The sequence below is a fragment of the Mauremys reevesii genome, linkage group 8 (assembly GCF_016161935.1).
Source record: "Mauremys reevesii isolate NIE-2019 linkage group 8, ASM1616193v1, whole genome shotgun sequence".
Lineage (NCBI taxonomy): Eukaryota > Metazoa > Chordata > Testudines > Geoemydidae > Mauremys > Mauremys reevesii.
Window position 1 is genome coordinate 75,914,795 of NC_052630.1, and position 20,440 is coordinate 75,935,234.

General features: G+C 43.7%; 1 protein-coding gene and 1 long non-coding RNA gene across 11 annotated transcripts in view; one reads left to right on the forward strand and one right to left on the reverse strand.

Moving 5' to 3' along the window:
- Positions 1-5,675: 5,675 nt before the first annotated feature.
- Positions 5,676-13,912, reverse strand: LOC120370418. The gene is made up of 2 exons (XR_005583730.1): positions 13,779-13,912; positions 5,676-6,168 (listed from the first exon to the last, which is right to left on the reverse strand). It is a non-coding gene; the product is annotated as an uncharacterized LOC120370418 (long non-coding RNA).
- EVI5 (ecotropic viral integration site 5) overlaps positions 10,994-20,440 on the forward strand; it is a 131,570-nt gene continuing 122,123 nt past the window's right edge. For 8 of the 10 annotated variants that reach the window (XM_039485077.1, XM_039485079.1, XM_039485080.1 and 5 more), the window contains exon 1: positions 10,994-11,052. In XM_039485077.1, coding sequence (XP_039341011.1) covers positions 11,002-11,052 — 51 coding nt within the window. In that variant the 5' untranslated portion in view covers positions 10,994-11,001. Of the gene's footprint in view, positions 11,053-13,089; positions 13,272-20,440 lie in introns of those variants that run through there. The other 2 variants (XM_039485081.1, XM_039485086.1) reach the window with 2 other exon arrangements.

The window sequence follows — 20,440 nt, forward strand, 5'->3', positions numbered from 1 at the left end:
CCCTGCGCACTAGGGGCGCGAACGGAAGTTGGCGCCCCCTCCTGGGAGGTGGAGAAATCGCACGCCAGAGCCGTGAGTGCAGGGGGAGGTTCCGGCTCCCAGGAGTGGCCGCGCCTCACCTGCCAGTGGCTCTGCTTGTCTTGTCTTTGTACACCTTCCTGCAAAGCTCCGGGTTCCCCAGCGAACCCCTCTCGGCTCCCACGCATCCCCATGTGTGCGTTAATTCATCCAGGCTCCCATCTTCCCCAGGCACCCAAGGACACACACACAGGGATCCCCCGGCTTTCATCTCACCCCTCCCAAGGCTTCTCCAGGACTCCCCAGCCTGGCTCCCTCGCCATCACCCAGGGTGGCCAACCTGAGCCTGAGAAGGAGCCAGAATTTACTAATGTACATTGCCAAAGAGCCACAGTAATATGTCAGCAGCCCCACATCGGCTCCCCTCCCAGCCCCGCTCCCAGTACCTCCCACCCACGGGCAACCCTGCCAATCGGTGCCTCCCCCTCCCGATCTGCTGTTTCGTGGCATTCAGGAGACTTTGGGGGAGGAGCGAGGGCACTGCAGGCTGAGGGGAGGGGATGGGAAGGGGTGGAGTGGGGGCAGGGCTTGTGACAGAGACAGCAGTTGAACAGTGAGCACACCTTCCCTGGCACATTGGAAAGTTGGCACCTGTAGCTCCAGCCCCCGAGTCGGTGCCTATACAAGGAGCTGCATATTAACTTCTGAGAGCCGCATGTGGCTCCGGAGCCAAAGGTTGGCCACCCCTGCCATAACGCAAGCTTCCCCAGAGCTCTCCCACCCAGCAGGATTCCCCAGCGCCCTTGCTCCTGGAATGTCCCCATGGAGCCCTCCCCAGGGATCCCACTCCCCTCCTTCTGGATCACTTAAACTTTGTCTTCCACTTGAAATTTACTTTCTGCCCACAGTGGCTCTTTTCTTAAGAGCGAAGGCGCCCTTCCCTCACAATTGTGCATCTTCTTTGCAGTCACTGGAATGCTTGATTACATACAGTAATAGTCACTGACAAAACCAGGGGCGGCTCTAAACATTTCGCCGCCCAAAGCATGGCAGCATGCCGCAGGGGGCGCTCTGCCGGTTGCCGGTCCCGCGGCCCCGGTGGACCTCCCACAGGTGTGCCTGCAGAGGGTCCGCTGGTCCCGCGGCTCCACCGAAGCTGCGGGACCAGCAGACCCTCCGCAGGCACGCCTGTGGGAGGTCCACCGGAGCTGCAGGACCAGCGGACCCTCCGCAGGCAAACCGCCGAAAGCTGCCTGCCTGCCGCCCTCCCGGCGACTGGCAGAGTGCCCCCCGCGGCATGCTGCCCCAAGCACACGCTTGGCGTGCTGGGGCCTGGAGCCACCCCTGGACAAAACCATCCTTAACGCAGTGTTAAGGTTGCTTTGTGATACCTTGTCCCCTTCCAGAACCACAAATGAAGAGGTATTTTAAACTTCTGAAAATCAGGAAATTCAGAGTTAAGGTACATGCCAATGCAGCCTTAAGTCTGCCACCCTTGAGCAGGCAATAGCCAGTGGCAATTATCTGTCTGCACTCCAGCTGTGTTTACTGTGTTAGGTGGAATTGTACTGAATGATGGAGGGGTTAGTTGGAGTATCTTGGCAGCGCTGTGATTGGGATATGAGGAATTCTGTGGACCCACTTGGTTGATCTGACCATCACCTTCCCTTCCCACCGCCCCCCTGTATGTGTGGTGGAAGTAGGGTGACAGATGTCCAGATTTTATAGGGGCAATCCCAGTATTTGGGCCTTTTTCTTATACAGGAGCCCATTTCCCCCCACCCCTGTCCCAATTTTTCACACTTGCTATCTGGTCACCCAAGGTGGAGGAGGTGCATCCTTGAGATATGCTTCATTTCAGTGCTGAGTTCTGTAGGTTGTGTCAGTGGTGGAGCACAGGGGTCTTCTTGCCATGGGGATTTCCATCACTGTGGGCGGGATATGGGTTGTGGGACATGGTTTGTGGGTTTAAAGCTCGGTAAGTGAAAATATAGTGTTAGATTGAATACTGTGGGTGAGAGTGAGTGGGTTGAAAAAGAGGTGAAGGGGTTGTAAAATGTATTAAGGGTGGGGTTGTTTGTGGGGTTCATTGAATGTAGAACAGGGCTGGGTAACTCATTTAAACACAAGTTTTGTCTTAGGAAAGAGAAGGCATTGGACTCTGTGCTACAGTTGTCATGTACCCTATTCCTTGAGTGATGTGCACTATCTGCAAAGGAAGATTGTGAACGTGCATTATGGGTGTATTGGCTCATTGCTCAAAGAGGACAGAGTTAAGGTTGTGTTTGCATGTACCTTAACTCTATATTTCAGGGTTTTCAGAAGTTTAAGTTTGAAATACCTTAACTTTTACTTAGTTATGTATATTAATGAAGCTATTGGTCAATTTCCTATTTTTTAACAGAAAGATAAATATTTGTTGTAGGAGTCAGTGGTCATGTAGGCAGTAGGAGTTATCATATAGGTTTGCAGCTGAGACACTACTGTGGCTAAGAGCCAAGTTACACTGTGAACTTACATTGGCATAGCTACAGTGCTCAGGGGTGTGAAAAATCCACACCCCTGAGTGACATAGCTAAACCAACCTAACCCTTGGTGTAGACAGCACTAGGTCGACAGAACAATTCTTCCATCAACCTATCTATCACCTTTTGGGGAGGTGGATTATCTATGCCGATGGGAGAACCTCTCCCATCAGCATAAGTAGTGTCTATATGGAAGCTTTACAGTGGCTGCTGTAGCATTTCAAGTGTAGACAAACCTTAGGTAACAATACTAATACCTAGCTATTATATATCACTTTTCATCAGTAGATCTCAAAGCACTTTACCAAGGAGGTCAGTGTCGTCATCCTCATTTTACATCTGGGGAAACAGAGGCACCAAGAGGGAAGGGATTCCCCCATAGTCACCCAGCAGGCCAGTGGCAGAATCAGAAATAGAACCCAGGACTCCTGAGTCTCATAGGCTAACCTAGAGAACCTAACTCTGTAATAACAAGTCCAATATTGTTTTGCCAAAGGGTGGGTACCATGCGCCAGCTAGGTTAAATGTTAGTAGTAGCTGAGTGAGGGATGACTGAAGTCATAGTTTGAGCTCCAAGAATATGCAAAAAATGTTGGTAGAATGTGCTGACTTTATGAAATGCTGGTGGTTTTTTTCAGTGGAATCCCTTGCTCAAATCAGAAGCTGCTCAAGGCAACCTGCCATCCTTGACAACCCTTCAGTGTGGCACCCCTTCCCATTCAAATTTGGCCCAGCCATCCCTCCATCATGATGGAGGGGCAACTGGACCAAATTTAAGGGAATGGTGTTGCGAGCTGGCACATGGGGTCACAACATCACTCAGATCTGGCCTGGATGCCCCTGCACCATGACAGAAGGGCAACTGGGCCAAATCTGTCACCCTAGGCAGCTGCCTATATTGCCTATAGATAGAGCAGCCTCTGGCTCAACTGACCTCAAATTTGGAGCACTAACCCTACCCGCTGCCCAGGAAGCACACCACATTTCAACTCAATTTGACTAAGCATGAAGATTTTAGAGCACTCGGTAAGTGAAAGTCAGAAATGTCATTTTTTAAACATGAAGGGTTTGCCAGTGTTAATCATAGCAGAGCTGATGTGCTGATATAATACTGTAAGTAAGAAATTAGTCATCAGCAACTGCTTTGTTATAGTCAAATCCCCAAACAATAATCTCAAAACAGGGATTTTTTAGGTAGGCTAGAGAGAGGATGGAAGGAAGGGGCTCTATACATCCATCTGCTGCATAAGAGGCTCAGAGATACGTAAGGTAGCCAATTCATCTCAATGTCATAGTCTCAGAATATCCTACGGAGATGAATGCAGCCTGAAACAATAGCTCTGAGCCAGGTGAACTGCTTTATTCGTCTCAGTGGGTGTTCTCATTCCTCCTCCCCACTGCCAATGTTTGAAAGCCTGTGATATGCATCAAGCATGCCTGTTATCAGCTCCTGACCCACTCTCAAGCAAGGTGTTCTTGGTGCCGCTCCCAACATGCATGTTCTCCACTCCCCACGCAGAGGATCAGAACTTCCCCAGAAGTCAGATCACCTGAGGGGCAGGGAGTGGGGCTCAGACTTCCCAAGATGCTGGCTCACAGTGGGCAGAGAGAGGGGCTTAGACACCACAGAGGGGTAGGGCTCCCCTAGAACCTGGCACACACACAATAGGGGAAAATGTGGGTCTGACAGGTATTCCCCACTCCTAATCTCCCCACTTGCCCTGACACCCATGTCACCCATGCCCTAGTGTCCCACCCATGCCAATGCCAATGTTACCAGTGTCCCACCTGTCCCCTCCCACTTCCCCAATCCTCCCTTCCCCTGATCTGTGACCCCAACCTCTCACCCCTACCATCCATCCCCATTTATCTCTCTCTTCCTGGTCCCCCTTCTTTCGCTGCAGCCTCAAACTGCTGTCCCCATATTCTCCCCAACTTCTCTGCCCCTCTTATCCCCCCTTCCCTCCCAGCAAGCATTAGTAATTTATTTTCTTTTTTAAAATAGTTTCAGTGCGCTCTGAATTTTCTGCTGTACTCATTAAATTTCCTCAAAACACCCCACCCTCTTTGACAGCAACACATCTACATTTCACTTTCAGATTTTGGCCAAGGGTGGCAGAATTTACAATGTTTGGGTGTTACACAAATTCAGTGGCCACAACAACTCCCCTTGAGCCACACAGGTAATGTGAAAATTGGCAGGCTACTAACTCTCTTGGGTAAACTGCCAACACACGTGCCATGTAATCCATTTGGCATGCGAGTATTAGGCTTGAGCCCATGTGTACATCTTAACTCTTGGTTGAGTAACATTCAGTATTGTGGGGTAAATGTCAACTGATGGCGACCCTTTGGGGCCCAACCAAGCTATGGTTTGATCCCCTGGTGTGTGTAAAAAACATTGATAGAATCATTTATTGGACCAACTTCTGTGGGTGAGAGAGAGAAGCTTTTGAGCTTACACAGAGCTCTTCTTCAGGTCTGTTTAAATTGTGTGTGAACTCTGTGTAAACTCAAAAGCTTGTCTCTCTCACCCACAGAAACTGGTCCGACAAAAGATATTACCTCATCCAGCTTGTCTCTTTAATATCCTGGGACCAACATGGGTACAGCAACTCTGCATATATTTATAGAATTTGTCAAGCATAAGTGGGGGGTTTTGAGGGACTATATCTTGGGAACTCCTCTGTCAAATGATTCCAAATTTGAATCACTAAACCTAACCTCCTCCTCCATGAGGTACACCAAATTTCAGTGCAATCCAGGTAATCATGCAGACTTTAGAGTACTTAGAAGAGTTGTCCTTTGAACAGAAAGGGTTCCTCAGCCTTAACTATAGTGGAACAGGTAGTCCCCTATAAATTAGGACAGTTGAGAGAAGATGAAAATAATTCAATCAAAAGTGGTGGATGAGAATGCTTGATTATGTCTCTCCTATTTGGTATGTGTACTGTACTATGTATTTCCTCCAAAAGATTTGATACTAAGAATTAATCACCAATATTGCTAAACACTCTCAGTCTCTTGCCAGTGTTTGCAACTGTGCCTAATGCAGGAGTGTAACAAGGCACCAGTGGACCCCATCTATCTTCTGCTACTTCTACACCCAAAAAAACAGCCAGAGACCTCTACTTTGGTACAATCACCCATGCTCTTTATTTACAGCACAAGTTCCCACCACCTTGTAGCTAGAGACAGCATCAGGCTTGCAGCTAACAATGCCTCCCAAGCTCTTCCATTTTTTCCCCCTTGGCTTCCTTCCTGACAGCCTTTATGTAGCCCCTGGCTGATGAGGTCAGCAGCTGTTCTCCATTTGCCACTTAGGCCTGGGCTTACTCAGCCAGCTCCAATTCCCCTTTCCTGATTGGAGCTGGTGTGCCTGAGGTCTGGTCCAGGGTTTTGTAACCAGCACTCTGTCACAAGGCGCCTCTGTGAATGTAGTTCATGTACTGTTTATTCCGTCTTCAAGAACATTAATGCAGATTTTAAATCTTAGGGTATGATACAGTGGATAGGGCACTGGAATGAGACTCAAGTGAATTGCCTTCTCTTCCTGGCTCTGCCTCTGGCTTGCTGTGTGATCTTGGACAAGTAACTGCACCACTAGGTTCCTCAGTTTCCTCATCTGTAAAATGGGGGAAAAGATACTTACTTCTTCTGTAAAGTGCTTTCAGATCTAATGACAGAAAATACTATAAAAGGGCTAGATACTATTAAATATGAAAGACCTAACACAGTTCCCTATGGTTTCCCTTCAAATACCTCCACAACTCCATATATTACTGTTTTTCTTGACCTTTTGTTTATGGTCTTTCCTTTAGTTTTTCAGTCTGTGTCAGTGTTGTATTATGAGAATAAGATTATCAAATTGCTCACAAAAATCCACTAATTTTACACTATTAGGAAAATCAACGTTAGAAAGATTTTATTTTTTATAAATCCATCCTGCTGATTGTTTATCATTCCAATTGCCTTTTAGATACTCAGGGCATGACCTTGTGAAGTGCTGAGTGCCCACCTTTTCACAGTGGAGTCCATGGAACTTGATTCTACTCACCACATTTCAAGATCAGGCTTTTACTGTTTTTCTCTCTTAGGTCCTGATCCTGCAAACATTTACACTCATGCTTCACTTGTAAGTACATGAGCAGTTCCAATAAATTCAGGTGTGTACATGTTTGCAGGACTGGGGCCTTAGTTTCATTATTTTGTTAGGGACAGAGCTTAGACTTACAAGAGAACAATTTCCAGGATCTTTCTTCTTTCCTTTTTTTTTTAAATCTGTAGGTAGTACATCTGCTTATCTCTAATCTTCTGGCACCATTACCTCCCCGATAATCCATCACTTTTCTAAAAAAGCTGTTGGATAATTCTAATTCATAGACAAATTTTGGCCCGGTTTGCATGGCTGTTGAAGGCAAAGGCAATGTGGTTTTTCTGCATGGGAGTAAGGGCAAAGGGGGCAGATCTTAGGAAGGCTGCCCAGGATTATATGTCCCATAAACATGATTTTCATAGAAAAAATAAGTGTCCTGAGTTTGTTACTAGCAGTTTACCTCTTACAGCCTGATCCAGAACCCACTGAAGTCTATTAATTTTAAGGGACCTTGGATTAGGTCTTTGACTAGTTGGGAGTGCTGTAATGCTCAGTTTGGAATTTTTTTCATGAAGAGAAAGACAACAAAAAATGTAGGTTATATTTGTGGCCTGTGAAGCTCAGGAGAATCATTCAGGAGAAACATCTGCATTTTCCTTTCCAGTTTTCTCTGATTTTAAAGAAAAAATCATTTTTATGGTTGTTTTTATTATTTTCCTGAGTTAGTTATAAAATCTGATACATTTATGTCTTGCTTTATTGTATTTGGGTTATATGTACTTGTTTTGTGTATTAAAATGAGATTAATAAGAAAAGAAGAAAGCTTAGTTCCATTAAAACTGCATAGGATTTTCTCTTCTTTAAAACTCTAATCTTCTAATGAATCACATCAGATTAAAGAAAGCAAAGAAAAAACTCTGATGCAAAATGAGTCTGACTGCTGTCATCTAATGCCCCCTTTCCACCTGCTTTCAATGTCTCATCACTTCCAGCTCTTCCTTCTGCACCCAAAAGATATCTAAAAAGTTATTAAGAACTACTATATTCCTATTAAGAGTTTGATGCAACATTAAAGTCAATGGATAAGGCTCTAATTTATTGTCCATTGGGAATATGTTTCATGAGTTTGATGCCCTGGTGCAGATCTTAGGCAAATTCACATGAACACCCATATAGTTAATACAAAAATAAAAGAGCAGTCTAATGCCAAATATTCCCAAAGTAATTTATGAATGCATACAGTCATTGATGTTTCATGGAAAACTTTGAAAAACATTCCGATTAGAACTAGATCTGGGTATACTGGGTCCAAAGTGTGAGGCATACAGACACTTTCATATTTCTTTTCTCCACTTTTTGATTATTAAAGAAATGGCATATAAACTGCTTATTTGTTCCTGACAGACCCATCTGCGTGTTCCTCAAATGAAGCTATAATCTTGCTTGTGACATCATAGTTATTTGCAATAGAGTAGAGACAACTGTAATGTAACAAACAGAAGATTATGACTTAATGGGCCTAATCCTGCATTCTTTGTGCACCAAAATCACCATTCACTCTAATAGGAGTTTTGGCTGCACAATTAATTCAGGCTTGAGTCCTAGTTGGGGTAAAAGCAGGAGTAGCTGCACACTAAAGAAGGAAGTTGGGGATCTTCAGGGAAAATGGGTGCAGTCTTTTCATGTGGGCCTAGTGGCTGGCACACTAGAGTGGAACTCAGGAGACCTAGGTTCTAGTCTGGGCTCTGCTATTATCCTTCTGTTTGACCTTGGTCAAGTCACTTCCCCTCCCTATACCTCAGTTTTCCCTTATGTAAAATGGGGATAATTTAACTGCCATCCTTTGTCAAGTGCTTTGAGATCTGCTGAAGAAGAGTGTTATATAAGAGCTAGGTATTATTATTAATCTTAGTCAAAATTTTTGTTGCAGTTCAGAGTATCAATAAACTAAGGGTAAAAAAAATCAAGACAAACATATAGAAAGTCAAGGAATTCAGATACAGATTAAAGTAAAAGGTTTTCTGAACATTTGCAAATATGGAAATGCACAATTTAAGCATCCAGATGCTCTTAACTCTGCTCCTGTAATGATACCAGCTTCCAATCTTCTTTTTTATTTATTTCATACCTACTTTGTAAGAAGTGATTTTTGGATCAAAGACTTCTAAGCATTTTAAGAAGTCCACAGCCTATAGCTGCACACATCTTCCACTTGTAAAAGCCACTATACGTGTATAGTGACTGTGCCAACACCATCCTGCCATCTTTTCTTCATTGTTCTTTTGTATAAGGTCTTTAAAAAGTCTGCAGTCTACAGCAGTGAGCATTTTATGTTTGGAGGTAGCACTATACAGTAAAGTTTATGAGGGATGTATTCAGATGTGCTCTGCAGAACATTCGTTTAATAACTGATTTCATAAACGTGTCTGATACTGAGTGTGATGCTTTATCACAACAATGATTTTGCTCTTTTTTACATAAGAGCTACAGTTTCAGAAGTCTGGTCCTAGGTTTATAGGTATGCAAGATCCCTTTTTAATGATGTGTATAATTGTAGCACATAGAATCTTGCTACAGAGAGGGGGATGACTGCCTTTCATGGGTTATTTGCAGAGCCCTACCAAATTCACAACCATAAAAAATACATCATGGATCGTGAAATCTGGTCTCCCCCTATGAAATCTGGTCTTTTGTGTGCTTTTACCCTATAATATACAGATTTCATGGGGGAAACTGCGTTTCTCAAATTGGGGGTCCTGACCCAAAAGAGGATTGGGGGGGTCACAAGGTTATTTTAGGGGGGTTGCGGTATTGCCACACTTACTTCTGCGCTGCCTTCAGAGTTGGGAGGCCAGAGAGTGGTGGCTGTTGGCTGGGTGCCCAGCTCTGAAGGCAGCGCCCGGCCAGCAGCAGTGCAGAAGTAAGGGTGGTAATACCATACCATGCCACCCTCACTTCTGCACTGCTGCTGGCGACAGCTCTGGCTTCAGAGCTGGGATCCTGGCCAGCAGCCACCACTCTCCAGCTGCCCAGCTCTGAAGGAAGTGCTGCCGCCAGAAGCATCACAGAAGTAAGGGTAGCATTACTATACAACAGTATTCAAAACAGGATTTGTACCTACTTCTCCAGACATGAAGAACTGTCAGTTAATTCAAGCGTGTTTCTTAAATTACTGGACAGGTCATAGGAGTTCTTTGGTAACGGTAAATTAACAATACAAATAAGTGCAAGTAGATGTCCTCTCTCCCATTTATTTCTAAAATGCTTTATAGATTACATTATATTTTTCAGCCTTTGATGATAGAGATGCTTTTTGTTATGAAGAACAATGGAAAAATTACCATTAATCCTAAAATAAATTATGCAAAAATAGTTTACACACAAGAGTTCTGCGAGTTTTAACTATCTGGTAAGTTTGAAGAGTCTGTGTTGTACACTTATTGTGGTCATTAGGGGCACATAAAAGCTCTAACACTGAGTTCTAAATTTCTTTAAGGACCAATTTTTAATTCCTAAACTAATTAAACAGCTTCATTTGTAAATTCTGAAAAAATTCATCTTGCACTCAAAGAGTAATTGCTGTAATTTTTGGGAGGGTAGGCTTTATTTTTCCATTCAGAGAGGCTGAATCCCTGCTTTAAAGGCAAAACTCAACTCATCCTTTACTATGGAGTTATTACTGCATATTTAATAAATATATATATATTTTTCAAACACACACTTTCATTAAAAACAAACTTCCCAAGCCAATCTATAAACACCAATCACAATACACAAAACAAATGAAAACAAAATAATCGAAGTCTGAAGTTATCTTGGTGTTTGCTGTGACAATTACTCAATTAATGAAAGGAAAAATAAAGAAATAAGTGACTCTCAAAATCACAATATTTTCTTAAATCAAGTAGACAGCACTATGCCTCTACATTTTGCTAATTCCAGAAATAGTTTAACCATGTCTGGGTTAGAACTTTAGAGGGTTCAAAATTCCACCCTATTTTCCTTTTCCCAGGAAGAAACCATTCATAGCAAAGTACTTGTTTCTTTTCTTATAGTATGTCTGTCTAAATAAATGCTTGTTATCCAAAAAGAATTCTCACAAGGGTCTTACATTTTAATATAAATATCTATAGTTAAAAATATCCCAACCAATATTACACAAGACAGAAATCACAATTTCCCCTCTTCTCTTCAGATAGAGCCTTTTTGCATCTACAGTGTCTTAATATTACCTACATCCCCATTATGAATAGAACAGAAGGGAGTTGTGTGGGTAGATCTAGGTGGAGTCACTTGCCACACCCCCCTGAATCAGCTATAAATTCAGGCCAAATCCCTTTTCTCAGTTTCTCTCCATCTAAAATGTTTGCTGCCAAGATAACTACTATCCCTAGAGGCCATGGTTTCAAGCAGGTAAAAACAAAGGTGTTCCATTTTGTAATAAAAAACTGCTTCCTGAAGGCAATGCCTTATAATTAGAAAGGGTTTATATTTGAATTTTTCTCTTTGCAGCTTACCACCATCAAACCTTCAGTTTCTGTGTTTGAAGAAAAACACTTTTAAAATCAATTTTATGTTGTGTGGAACAAAGAAGTGCACAAATCCTTGATGGAAATGGCTTGCCCATATCTGGAGGGAAACCTGTTTGAGTAATGTAATTGTTGCTTATACTATAAACCCTTTGGAACAGGAACTGTCTCTTTGGTGTGTGTTTCTAGAGGGCTTGGCACTATAGGGCCCCGGTCCATGTCTGGGGATCCTTGGTGCAATAAATTACTATTTTATCCTTATTCAAGACCTCTACTTCTGTCTTTGCTGTAATCACAGCTGTGATATTCTTTGTGGCATAGAAAGTCATAGCAGCAACCTAGGGAATGATCCTACAGTGGGGATTATCTTTTTTTTTGAAGCAATTCCTTTGCCTTTTTAAGTGTCTGTCTTTGATTAATGTATACACTCCTTTTGTAGTTAAAACTAAACTGCATATTTCCTTTAGCTGCTGTTCTTCAAACTATTCTGTCTAACTCTGTAGCATACTTACACAGACCAACAGGGCCGGCTCCAGGCACCAGCACGCTGCGGGGGGCGCTCTGCCGGTTGCTGCGAAATTGCTAGAGCGGCCCTGCAGACCAACTAGGGTCATCCTTAATGCTTACGGTGCTTCATGTGGTGCTTGGTATTAGAAGTTGCTACAAATACAGAAAGCTTTCATTTTATTTCCATGGTGCCTAGCACAATTTGAAGGGACTCCTTCACTAGTAGACTTGGGGCAGAGACTGTCCCTTTGTTTTTTGTATACTGCTTAAAACCCAGGGCCTCTGAGCTCATTATGCTAAATACAAATAGACTCCAATGTTGAATGAGGCCTTTGGGTACTATCCTAAAATAAAAGCATGTTATATATAGCATCAAATATACTAGGCAAAAGCGCCTACATGTGAAGTGTGACAAACAGGATATACTGCCTTTTATATAAGGAGAAATGTGGCAGCTATGTTTTGCAATTGCTGTGGTTTCTGGCATGATTCCAGTGGAAGTTTTAGAAATGGTGAAGGCATCAACTACTATTTGAGGTCCACCGTGGGGGTAGGGAACAGCCTTTTTGGGGAGTACAGTGATGGCAATAACAACTGAAATGCTGTTAGTGGATGGGTGGCTGGTGGATTCAAACAAGGGCTGCTCCTAGACTGTGTCTAAACCAAATGATAGCTAGTTTTAATAAGCTTAGAATAGCCACTAGTTAACAAAATTAGAGAACTGGCATTGAAAGCGGGGCATACTCAACCTGAACCACACTTTTATGCAATTCTCCTCCCTTTTGGCCACTGAGTTGGAGCCAATACCTTCCTTCCAACCTCTGCCATCCAACAAGATGGTCATGGGTGGGAGATGGGCCTGGGGCAGTGGCTGCTGCCCTGAGAGGACTCCACAAAGGGAGCGGTATAGACAGTACTGTCACCCACTGGAATGGGTTACCTAGGGAGGCGGTGAAATCTCCTTCCTTAGAGGTTTTTGGCTTGACAAAGCCCTGGCTGGGATGATGTAGTTATGGATTGGTCCTGCTTTGAGCAGGGGGTTGGACTTGATGACTTCCTGGGGTCCCTTCAAACCCTGATATTCTATGAGTCTAGAAGTCTCAGCCCCCGTTGGCCTCCTGGTGTGTGTGGGGGGGTCCAACTCCCCCGTGTAGGGCTCAATCTGCCTGACCTTAGGGGACGCCTGGCCTGTTTCCATTTCAGGGGCGGGCCAGCCCCCACCCCCGGCAGCCGACCTCTCCTGCAGGGGGTGCTGACCCCTGCCCCGGACGGGGGGCTCGGCTCCCTCCACCGGCCGCCCCCTGCTCTGTATCGGGGGACGCGGAGGCCCGCGGGGGCGCTCTGCTGCGCAGGGAGGGACGTGGCCTCGCGGCCGCGGGTGGCTCGCTGACGGCGGCCTGGGCGGAGAGTGTGCGCCTGCGCGCCGGGCTCTCGGAGGGACGTGGCCCGGTTGCCTGGGGCCGGAGCAGCGCGGCGAGCTCGGGGGCAAGGCAGCGGGACAGGCCGGGCGAGGAGCTCCGAGGCGCCGGCGGCTGCGGGCCGGGCTGCACGGGAAGCCGATGTTCGCACTCCGGCCCCCCGGCCAAGGCTTCCAAGGTGAGGGGCGGGCGAGACCCCAGCCCGGCTCAGCGGGGATAGCCGGGGTGGGGACGTACCCAGCCGCCGGGCCTAAGCGCTCTCCGCAGGCTACGGGGAGAGCCCGGGGCCCCCGGGCCGGGGAGCAGTGCCGGGGACATGCGCTCCCTTCCGGCTTCCAGCCGCCAGCCGCCCCCTCTCGCTTCTCCCTGCCTGCCTCCCCCGGGGGCCGGGCCGGGCCGGATCGGCCCCTCGCCTCGGCCAGCGCTGGGCTCTGTCTGCGGAGCCGGGAGATCCGCCTTCCTGCGAGTGCCGGAGGAGCAGCCTCTGCTCGCCCTGCCGTCTCCGGAGCGTGGGCGGCGGTGGCTACTGCGGCGAGTTGGGGTTTGCCCCGTGTGGGGTGGGAGCGACTGTCTCGGTTTTAGGCTGTGAACCCGCTGCGAGGCAGCCCCCGAGTTACCCGCCGGAGCTCCCCTGGGCTGGGGGGAGGAGGTGGCGGTCTACTGGGATTGCTTTGGGTTCTCATACACAATCTGCCGGGTACTTGAGTCCTCCTTCCTGACGGCGAGAAATATCCGCCCTGCTCTGACCCTGTGTGAACGCGCTGTCCCAGCCCCACTGACGAGCGCGAGGGGTAGGATGCGCTAGGATAGCACCAGGACTTCATCACAGTGACGCCTCCTTCAGTCATCCAAGGAGGAGATTCCACTGCGGCATAATCACAACATATTCTGCTGTTACACGTTCATCTGGTTTTAGGGGGTGTGAATTAACTGCTGGCATGGTTTCAGTTTGTTTGGATTTAGTGGTCTTTAAAGGTGGTGGACTGTGGTGATTTAAGTAGAGATGGAAGTTGCTAGCTTATAGCATCACAATAAAATAGCACCCACATGAAAATGTCAACATTCTTTAGAGGTGACCTAAAAAGAGCTTGTGCCTTTTGTCCAAAAGAGATCTTGATGGTCTTATCTGGAGAGAGTAATTTATCTTGATAAAATGGAGTTGACATATTAAACCAAAAAGGTTTGGGAGTTTCACTCTTCCACAGCTTTAATTAGATTCTTGAAATATTTCAAGTATCAGAGGGGTAGCCGTGTTAGTCTGGATCTGTAAAAAGCAACAGAGTCCTATGGCATCTTATAGACTAACAGATGTATTGGAGCATAAGCTTTCGTGGGTGAATACCCACTTCATCATTCACCCACGAAAGCTTATGCTCCAATACATCTGTTAGTCTGTAAGGTGCCACAGGATTCTTCGGTGCTTTGAAATATTTCATTCATTATAAATTCTTGTCTTCAGACATGGTCTGTACTGTTCTGGTTATGTAATATGGATAAAAATTGAAAATTTAGAAGTCTCTTAATGGTGGTTAGTCAGTGTAGAGTCCTTAACATCTTTTTTTCTGTATTTCAATTTGTATTTCCATCATATTTGTTGAGTTGCATATAATTCCTGCTTTTCTTCTTTATTATGAAACAGAGGGAGCTGTTTCATAGTTAAATTTGAAACTGATTTGCCATTATCTCAATTTCCAATTCTCCAACTACCCAAGAAGAGCGATCTTATCAAAATTTATATACTTCAAGAAATCATCAGACAGTTTTTCCCCAAAAGAAGCTTGGTTAAACACTTGAGGTCTTGTTCTGAAAACTTACATGATCATTCTTCCAAAATTTCAGGTGTTCTGACTCATATCTCCAAAATGGCTCAGGGTATGTGAGTGGAGGGCTAGTGGAGAAGATAAAATCCATAATAGAAATAAATACCTTTTGTGATGCTCTCAATTATATGTGAGAAGGGGTTAATAGACCTCAGTAAAACAGGGTTATTAAACTGAGCCAATGGAATTTTGAGAGGGTGTGAGAAGGAAAGATAGAGGAAAATGTTTGGCCTGTTGAGTTTATCCAAGGAATCATTCAAGAATGAACTAGGAAATGTAAGGACTATATACTGCTTACGGCCACTTTGAAAGTTGACTATTTTTCTTTGACATATCTGTTGATGTGGGGGAGGGATGCAGGTGGAGAAGAGAAGATTTGGGCTACAATAAAGACAGTTTGGGATTTCATTCACTAATCTATTGGGGTGTGCTGGAGAAATGCTCTGCCAAGGAATGTGTCTCTTAAAGTGCCATATTTTATTTTCCCTCTCTCCCTTTCTGCTCTCTGCGGTTACAGCCTTTGTTGTGCTTTTACAGATTGGTTTTTCACGTATACAGATCAAGACTACAGCCTCAAGTATGAGTTGTTAGGGGAAATGTAGAGGGGGAGGAATCTGGGAGGCGTGATGGAGCCAGTGGAGTTGGAGGGACATGAACAGGAGACTATGTAGCATGAGACTGCTGCCTGGTGTTGGAAATCTTAATATGTTTGAGCAGGAAGCAGACAGTGATGGAAAAATTGAAAGGTTGAAATGGGGGAAGTGTAGAGAGGAGGAGGGAAGATGCAAGGGAAAAGATGCCTGGGGTCCAGAGGAATAGGGAAGAGACAAAAATAGTGACTTACTTTGTGTTAAGTGGTAAATGTATCAGTTGCTTACAGTCATCATCCAGTTAACAGTGGTTGTAAATAGACTGGTAGCAAAACGAAACTGGGAGGAAACCCCCCTACAAGGGGATTTTTCCCTGAAAAGCCTCCCTCACCAGGAAGTGAGATTCTGTCCTGCTAGTGCAGAGATATAAAGTCAGGATTTAAAGAGATTCAAAACAATCTTATTTAAATCAATTTTTAACTCAGTTTTGATTACATGTTGCTTGTTCTCTACTTCCTTCTCATTTTATAGTCTTCAGTTGTAAAATGGGTGTTCTGTACTTGTTTGTTTAGTTTACTAATTGATAATAGACCTTCAGATTTTATGTAGAGATTTTTTTTCTTAGAAGTTTCACACTTAAAATGCCTTTTTTTTTTTAAATGCTCTTGCATCCAGCACTCTGGGCACATGTACTCTTAAGAATAACAAATCTTAAATGAATAAATTATAATCCCTTCTTACTGAAATAGCCTGTAATATCTCTTGATTCCATTCTAATTCACCTACTTCTTGAAGGCCTGGTAAAACAGTATCTCTTATGTACAACATATCCAAAATGAATAGCATGATCTCAACTTTTTCTGAAGTTATATTTTTCATTGCTATTTAATTGTTAGGCTGTTGTTCAAGAACTTAGAACATGTAGCACACTGGCTTATAGATGGCACACTAATGCATTTCTTACCTATTTATAGGTTTACTTGTTTGTAAATTTTGATTTAGTTGATGTTGGAAGACTAGTATGGTTTCATCATAGGCTCTTGTGGATGTTGGCTACAGCACAAAATAATGCTAATCGTGCTGCCTTCTTGGAAGAATGCTAAATGGAATAGAAGGGGTAATGGAAGTTGGGACTACAGTGTATGGCACAATGTATAGAGATTCTTGAGTGAATCATAGAATCACAGAACTGGAAGGGACCTCAAGAGGTCATCTAGTCCAGTTCCCTGTACTCAAGGCAGGAGTAAGTACTATCTAGACCATCCCTGACAGGTGTTTGTCCAACCTGCTCTTAAAAATCCCCAATGATGGAGATTCCACCACCTCTCTAGGCAATTTATTTCAGTGCTTAATGACTCTGACAGTTAAGTTTTTCCTAATGTCCAACCTAAACTGCCCTTGCTGCAATTTTAAGACGATTGCTTCTTGTCCTATCCTCAGAGGTTAAGAAGAACAATTTTTCTCCCTCCTCCTTGTAACAACCTTTTATGTACTTGAAAACTTATGTCCCTTCTCAGTCTTCTCTTCTCTAGTCTAAACAAACCTATTTTTTTCAATCTTTCCTCATAGGTCATGTTTTCTAGACCTTTAATAATTTTTGTTGCTCTTCTCTGGACTTTCTCCAATTTGTTTGCATCTTTCCTGAAATGTGGTGCCCAGGACTGGACATGATACTCCAGTTGAGGCCTAATAAGCACAGAGTAGAGCAGAAGAATTACTTCTCGTGTCTTGCTTACAATACTCCTGCTAATACATCCCAGAATGATGTTTGCTTTTTTTATTTTTTTTTATTTTTTTTGCAACGGTTACACTGTTGACTCATATTTAGCTTGTGATCCACTATGACCCCAGATCCCTTTCCACAGTACTCCTTCCTAGGCAGTCATTTCCCCTTTTGTATGTATGCAACTGATTGTTCCTTCCTAAGTGGAGTACTTTGCATTTGTCCTCATTGAATTTCATTCTGTTTGCTTCAGACCATTTCTCCGGTTTGTCCAGATCATTTTCCAATGTGAATCTTATTCTCCAAAGCACTTGCAATCCTTCCCAGCTTGATATTATCCACCAACTTTATAAGTGTACTCTCTAGGCCAGGGCTTCTCAAAGCCAGTCTGCCGCTTGTGCAGGGAAAGGCCCTAGCAGTCTGGGCTGGTTTGTTTACCTGCTGCATCCGCAGGTTCGGCCGATCGCGGCTCCCACTGGCTGCAGTTCACTGCTCCAGGCCAATGGGGGCTGTGGGAAGGGCGGCCAGCACATTTCCCCCGGCCTGCGCCACTTTCCGTAGCCCCCATTGGCCTGGAGCGGTGAACCGTGGCCAGTGGGAGCCGCAGTTGGCTGAACCTGTGGACGTGGCAGGTAAACAAACTGGCCTGGACCGCCAGGGGCTTTCCACGCACAAGTGGCGGACCGGCTTTGAGAAGCACTGTTCTATGCCATTATCTAAATCATTGATTAAGACACTGAACAGAATCGGACCCAGAACTGATCCCTGCAGGACCCCACTCATTATGCCCTTCCAGCATGACTGTGAACCACTGATGATTACTCTGTGGGAATGATTTTCCAAACAGTTATGCACCCTCCTTATAGTAGCTTCATCTAGGTTGTATTTCCCTAGTTTGTTTATGAGAAGGTCATGTGAGACTGTATCAAAAGCCTTACTAAAGTCAAGGGGAAGCAGTAGATGTGGTATATCTTATCCATAAGGCTTGTTACCCCGTCAAAGAAAGCCATCAGGTTGGTTTGACACTATTTGTTCTTGATAAATCCATGTTGTCTGGTGTCTGTATTACATATGCATATGAAATACAGTTTTACTTCTAGAAGCTAGAACTGGAAAGGAGAAGGGACGTTTTAGGTGAAGTCCAATGTTTAGCCCAGGTAATTACTTATATAATTGTTACCTAATGTCTTTAAAATGTTTTCCTTGATGTTTCTGTGGCTGCTCTCATCATTGGTTCTGGTGTCAAGCTGATATTGTGAGGAAATTTTTTTTCCTCCTGTCTAAACCTGCTCTCATGTAAGTTACAGCCTCACTGTAAAATTTTCTGTCAATGTGTTTGAGCCATGACGTTACTTGGATGTCCAGCTTGTATAAACTGCCTAAATACTTAAGTGTTTTTTGAAGTGTTCCATCCAGGAAAACTTAACAAATACAGTACTATACTGGAACAGACAGTTTGCTCACACAGAGGTTTTTTAGCAGTGGCCTCTATCTGATATTTCAGAGGGGGATCTTATGAAGTGCCTATCTTCTTGTGCCTATCCTCCATATAAAAGGGGGGTGTTTCTTCCTGGTCCTTGCAGATGATCATGTTATGCTCCTAATCAGGTTTGAATACCCTTAGATTATTTTGGCTTGCATAGCTGCAAATGTTGACTATTCATTCCTCTTTAAAATCTAACTACTTTGTGTGATCTCTTGTTATAGTCCTTTGCAGTGGGGATACATTTGTGGTTAAGGCATCAGACTAGGAAGCAATTCTATTCTGCATACTGTTTCTGGCTCTGCTGCAGACTGATTCCAGTGAAGTTATTTAATCTAGGTAATAGTTCCCAGTCTGTGCAAACTGGTTTTAATTTGGAAAGTAATCAAGACATCACATAAGTTGTGAACATTTCTGCTTGCCCAGTCCATGTGAGCCATCTCTGATAGCTTTCCTTATTAAAACCTGCATTTTCCCATCTAATCTTTTTGTTGCCTGTATCTTATTTGCACAGTGAAAACTTTCAGAAAAGTGAATGGAAGTATTTTGATAATGGTTAAATACAATGGACTCAACCACAAGATCTGCTAGTGAGTCTAAAATGAAATGACCAGAGTTTAAATTCATATGAATTTTTAAGACTCCTGAGTACTTTTAATATGGCCTACTGGACAATGTCTGATGGCAGTGTGTGAATCAGGGTGATAATTTGATACTAATTTGGCAATGTCCTAATAGATGTTTAATCAGTTATTCTAAGTGTTCTAAAATAGCATAGCATAAATACCAGCTGAATGTAATTATACTTGCTGCATAATTTTTCTTCAGTGTATAGGGATAAGTCTTCTAAAAATGGATTGCTATTGTCTCAGGTTGTGGAAAGGCTCCTGTAGCTTTTATTTAGTAAGATGGCATGGCAGAATTAGTATGATCTTTGTTTGTTAGTAAAACATATTGAATTTAATGCGTGATGGTGTTCAAGATGTGTTGCTTGTTAAGACATCTACCTTCCCTGGAGGATATATAGAGAATGATGGGGCTATGAGGGGACTTGAATAAGAGTTCTCTGAGGAATGGAAATCCAGAATTAAGCAACTTTAATTTTGAATTTAGCAAATTTGACTTTAAAAAAAATATTTCTAATGTTCTTCCTCATGTTCCTTTAGTTTTAGGAATGTGGGAAGCCATAATCCTTTTTTAGCTCTGGAAAACAAATAAGACGTAGGAGTCTTTTTTGGGGCAGTCTCCTATAGATTATGCAAATAGCCTACAAATTCTCCAATACAAAAGTCAATGTGGACTGGATATTAGGGCTTTACTTAAGTAACTTTTGTCAACTCTGTGCCAAAAGTACCATAAATTAGCTTTATTGTCTCCCTGAGATCTTTCTTGCTATTCTCCACTAATGACTCTTTTTTTGTAGATTCCTAGAATAGATGGAATAAATTCTTCCAAAATGAGTACACAAAATGCACTGGCCAAATAACTCTGAAATGTCATTCATTTTTATAAGTGTTGTTGGAATATGAGTAGGCCTCTGGTTTTTAATGAAGCCACAATCTTCATTGTTCACTTAGTCAAATGGCCAAAACATTAATTTCCTTCATTAGGTGCTCTGCTCCTATTTGAAGTTTATGGGAACTTGGTCATGGACTTCAGTGGGACCAGAGTAAGATTTTTTCATACAGCAACACAGGTGTTGTACTAACATCAAAGAAGGCATTTTCTCCT